Consider the following 5,066-nt stretch of genomic DNA (forward strand, 5'->3'; position numbering starts at 1 on the left):
AAAAAAAAAAAAAAAAATTAAACATTAGATATTAGATGGTTTGTTGCATGCTAGAACTGTTAGTATTGTTGAATTAATTACTTTGATTTTATGAAAAAATAAACAAATATCTTTAAAGAGAACTAGAAGAATTTTTTGTTTGAGTGATTCCAGGCTGTAGCATGATTATTTACTGAAGTAGTTTGATTGGCTGGCTAACTTAGTAGAATTGTTGTTTCTTGTTTTGGACTGCAATAAGGCTTATAATTGTAAGATAAAAATGTGTGTGTGCTTAAGGGAAGTAGGTGGTGGTTAAAATTATTGAAAATTTTCAGAATACTTTAAAATAAAGTTTCAAGTTATACCAAAAAAAAAAGAAAGTAATTCTAAATTTGTATGCATGTCTTAACGTGGACCAATCTATGTTTAGATACGAAGCAAAAACTGATCTAAGTAAATAAAGAAATAAATAAAACCACAGTGACTGTGGGAATTTAACACACCTCTCTGAGTAACAGATAAAACTAGCAGACAAAAATTCAGCTACATAGAGAAGATTTAAATGGCATGAGTAATAAGTTTGCTTAAACGACATAGAACACTGCACAGAAAAACTACACATGGAACATTCTAGAATAAGTCATACGCTGGGCCGTAAAGCAAGCCTTGAGAAATTTCTGGGGCGGGGGTAGGGGTAATACAATCTACCTTGAATGGTTAGTGTGAAGATTAAAAATGTATTATTCCCTGCCCCACTACCACCTCTAGGTGTACAACCAAGGAATGTTAATTTTCACCAACCCCTGCCTCAGGAGACCATCCTCATACCTCAAACCCTGGCCCTGAGAAGACCACAAGACTGAGGCCTGGGCCCTTGCCACTGCCCACCCCCATCTAAAGGGAGATTGGCTGGGTGTCATGTGGGTTAGGGTAAGGTGGGGAAGGGGGCTCAGTCCCTTTTGCCCTGTGGAGACCTGAGACTCCAGCCTCATGCTGGCCAACTCACCCATGGTGTGTCCTGAAGGCAGTGACATTTTACCAATGTCCTTACAGGGCTCTCTTGAGGAGAATCTGTGTGGCCTGGGGACGGGAGTTTGGAGAAGATTGAGGAGGGCTGCTGAGGAAGGTGAGAGCAAGTCCCAAGCCTTGCTTACAGGAAGTTCCTTCCCCAAGCAGAGAGAGGAGTGTCCTAGGAGTCAGAGGAGAATTAACTTCCTGTTCTTACCACCCCCGAAAGTTTGCTGCCAGCCTAACACCCAGGGAGATGTTTCTAATGTAGCCACTCCTGCAAAGGTGGTTAGCAACAATCACAATCATGAGGCCTAGGACCCAGATACTTACTGAAACAAACACAGAGAACTCAGCTTGCTGGTCATCTCCAGTGCATTACATTGTATTCATTTACTCTGCAGAGTCAGAGAACTCTGAGTGCCTATCTTAGCGCAAGCTCTGTACTTGCTACATTACTTTTTTCTCCATATATTCCTCACAAGGGGACTCTGAACTCAGAATCACCAGCTCCCTGAAGGTGCTGAGGCTTAATAAGCTATAGGAGCTTGTCTGGAATGATTCAGATGTGACCTGGAGAAACAAAGTGGAAATGAGAACCATGGAATGATGGGTGACCCCCTCTATGCACAGCTTTTCTAAACTCTTATAATATTTGTGGTTTACTTAAGTTAGGGCAAAGTAAGAGAATGTTCTGAAAATACTCGTGTGACTGGAATTAACTAAAGCCCATCCTAGAGAGAGAATACAAAAAAAAAAAAAAAACCAGGAAAATATAAAGTCAAAGTTCAGTGTGTCACTGTAATGAAAGTAGAAAAGAATCAAGTACTTTCTTAAAGACAAAATAAAATGCAGTCAGTGTAGATGGATACTTCTAATGATTAGAGCCAGAAATGTAGCTCTTAAAGTCTCAGGCTAGCGACAGGGAATAAACTAGGAGCCTCTCTGTGTGCCAGGGCATCAGCCAGAACTTTCTGGAATTTTTCACCACTTTATTACAGTAGGTAGCTAGTCAGGCATAAGTGGGGCAGGCATGTCAGGTGACCATCAGGTGATGGTTCAGCAGTTGTCACACTGCCTCTCTGAAATGATAATTGATCTCAGCCAGCACCAGGAAGAGGCAATTTCCCAATAGACAAAAACACCTGAAACGGGTAATTGGCAACTTCCAGTAAGATCTCAAGAACTGACCGAGTGGACTCAAGCATTCCTTTCTCTTTTTTTCTTTCCTGCTCTAAAGCTTTTAAGTAAACTTCCGTCCTGCTCTGAAACTTCCCTCGGTCTCCTTTTCTACCTTATGTACCTCAGTCGAATTCTTTCTTCTGAGGCGGCAAGAATTGAGATTGCTGCAGACCCATATATCTTTGCCACCAGTAACTTGAATATTTACCACCACTAACATATTTTGGTGCCATGTGACTCAGATACCTTCTGCCAGTAACATGTTGTCTGAAGTCCCTTCCTAGGTTTCAGTGCCCTGAGAGAGAAAGTCCAGCCCCTGAGTAAGCTGAAGAGATATCTGCATACGACAGGGTGTGAACATTTGGGGTGAAAGAAGTGTAAGACCGAAAAAGCACACACCTACACAAACTGTGAAGTCGTGCGTTTAAATCTGTATTGTTTTCGTTTTTGTTTTTTAGACAGAGTCTCGCCCTGTCACCCAGGCTGGAGTACAGTGGTGTGATCTAGCTCACTGCAACCTCTACCTCCTGGATTCAAGCGATTCTGCTGCCTCAGCCTCCAAAGTAGCTGGCATTACAGGCACATTTCACGATGCCCAGCTAATTTTTGTATTTTTTAGTAGAGAGAGGGTTTCACCATGTTGGCCAGGCTGGTCTCAAACTGCTGACCTCAAGTGATCACTTGCCTCAGCCTACCAAAGTGCTGGGATTGCAGGGCGTGAGCCACCACACTCAGCCTAAATCTTTATTTTTCTATAAAACAATATTATGTGAACATTTTTATAAAATGGTAAATGCTATGGTTTGAGTGTTTGTGTTCCTCCAAAATTCATGTAGAAACTTAATCCCCAATGCAACAGTGTTAAGAGGTAGGGCCTTCGGGAAGTAATTAGGCCATGAAAGTTCCACCTTCATAGATGGGATGAGTGCCCTTATAAAAGGGCTTGAGAGTGCAAGTTCATCTTTTTTTTTTGCCCTTTCCGCTATGTGTGGACACAGCAAAGGTGCCATCAATGAAGGAAAGAGCAAGCCTTCACCCGACACCAAATCCACTGATGCCTTGATCTTGTACTTTCCAGCCTCCAGAACTCTGAGAAATAAATTCCTACTATTTATAAATTACTCATTCTATGGCATTCTATTATAGCCACACAAACAAAGATAGTAAATATATGTGAACTTGTCAATTTGCTATTCAATACTTTCAAGTATTTCTCAGTGAATCTCCCTAATAACAAAATATTAAACACTAAAATGTATACTTAGAAAATAAAATCACTCTGTATTTTCATTTATAAGATCCCCTCACAATGACCTACAGATATCCAAGATATCCAAGGTAATTATACAATGCAAATAGACTGGAACTCGTTTTTCAGATGTGTATCTCTTTAGGTAATACGTGTATATATATAAAATGTTTATTTACATATATATATATTTTTTCCTACATATTTATCCCGACATGCACAACTGCTGGGTAACGGATTTCCACACTGGATTTCCAAGGAATGAACCAGATCATGAAGTATTTCCTTCCTGATGTATCTGGCTAGTCTCAGATCAGCTCTGATCTCTCCTCTTAGCCCTAGCTAATGCCTCCTGTCCGAACAATGGCTTTCCATAATTTTTATTTGACAATTCCCCCTCTTTTGGTAAGTGAGAGTGTGATAAACATTTACGACATCAGTACTACTCTCAGTTGCCATCATTTTGGGTTTCTGGACTCAACATGCCATTTATAGGTTACAGTGTCCTCCTCATTACTGAGATAGGATTTTTTCTTGATCTTGACCCCCTTCGTAGGGAGGAACTGGAGTGGCTCATTTCACTCAGCCTGCAGTCCATGGATGGCTGTTACAGCTCAGTGAAGGTTCAGGGTGCCAGCCCTTTTTCACACCTGAATTCTTGTTCAGCATCCAGGAAAAATCTGTTCACATGAACGGACTGAAAAGTAGTGTGTGCAGAGGATTTTATTGGGTGATGGATGTGGCTCTCAGCAGAATGGGGAGTTGGAAAGGGAGTGGTGCAGGAAGAGGTGATCTTTCCCTGAAGCCCAGGCATCTCCAGCCAGGCTCCCCTCCAAAGCCGCACCATCTAAAGTTACCCATGTCTATCTGTTGTCTCTGATGTTCAGCTACATGCATCCCCAATGTTCAGCAGCTTGTATCCCCAACCACTTGCATCAGCCACTTTTGCTGCTTTTTTTTCTTCTTTTTTTTTCTGTCAGCCGGTCTGCTTTTTATGGGCACAGAATAGGGGGCAGGGCGGGCCAGAAAGGCAGTCATTTGGGCAGAAAATGGGGTCTGTTTTACTTAGGGTCGATGTTCCAGGCTTTAGGGTTGAGGTTCCAGGCTTGAGGGTTGGTTTTAGCTGGAAGCCCAGCCATTCTGTATTATTACCATGGATTTCTTTGAGTTGTTGTTCCAGCTAGAGAGACACCATTTCATGTTTGACAGATAGCTGTAAGGAAACATTTAAAATTTTGTGTGGTCATATGGTGCATATCTGCAATTCCAGCTACTCAGGAGGCTGGGGTGAGAGGATTACTTAAGTCCAGGAGTGTCAGACCAACCTGGGCAACCTCTGTCTCAGATCCCATCTCAATGAAGAAACAAACCAAAAAAAAACTATTGCGTGGTAAATGTGTGTAAATGCTTCAATTTTTGTTTACAAATGTATATTTTACCAAATTGTTGTAAGCTATAGATAGCTTAAAAGAAGAAACAAAGGTTTTCTTAAATCTGGAAAAGAAAACATTATAAGAACTAGCAAAGTTTCTGGCCGGGCATGGTGGCTCATGCCTGTAATCCCAGCACTTAGGAAGGCCGAGGTGAGCAGTGTCAGGCCTCTGAGCCCAAGTCAAGCCATTGCACCCCCTGTGACTTGCACGTATAC

The 5,066-nt window shown here is 41.7% G+C and overlaps 1 protein-coding gene across 1 annotated transcript in view; it reads right to left on the reverse strand.

The window, feature by feature from the left end:
• The window catches only part of NXF3 (nuclear RNA export factor 3), a 16,992-nt gene extending 15,741 nt beyond the window's left edge, over window positions 1-1,251 (reverse strand). The window contains exon 1 of the mRNA XM_017896420.1: window positions 986-1,251. Coding sequence (XP_017751909.1) covers window positions 986-1,013 — 28 coding nt within the window. The 5' untranslated portion in view covers window positions 1,014-1,251. The remainder of the gene's footprint in view (window positions 1-985) is intronic.
• Between the last annotated feature and the right edge of the window lie 3,815 nt (window positions 1,252-5,066).

This window comes from Rhinopithecus bieti, unplaced genomic scaffold, assembly GCF_001698545.2.
Source record: "Rhinopithecus bieti isolate Rb0 unplaced genomic scaffold, ASM169854v2 scaffold_28940, whole genome shotgun sequence".
Taxonomy (NCBI): Eukaryota; Metazoa; Chordata; class Mammalia; order Primates; family Cercopithecidae; genus Rhinopithecus; species Rhinopithecus bieti.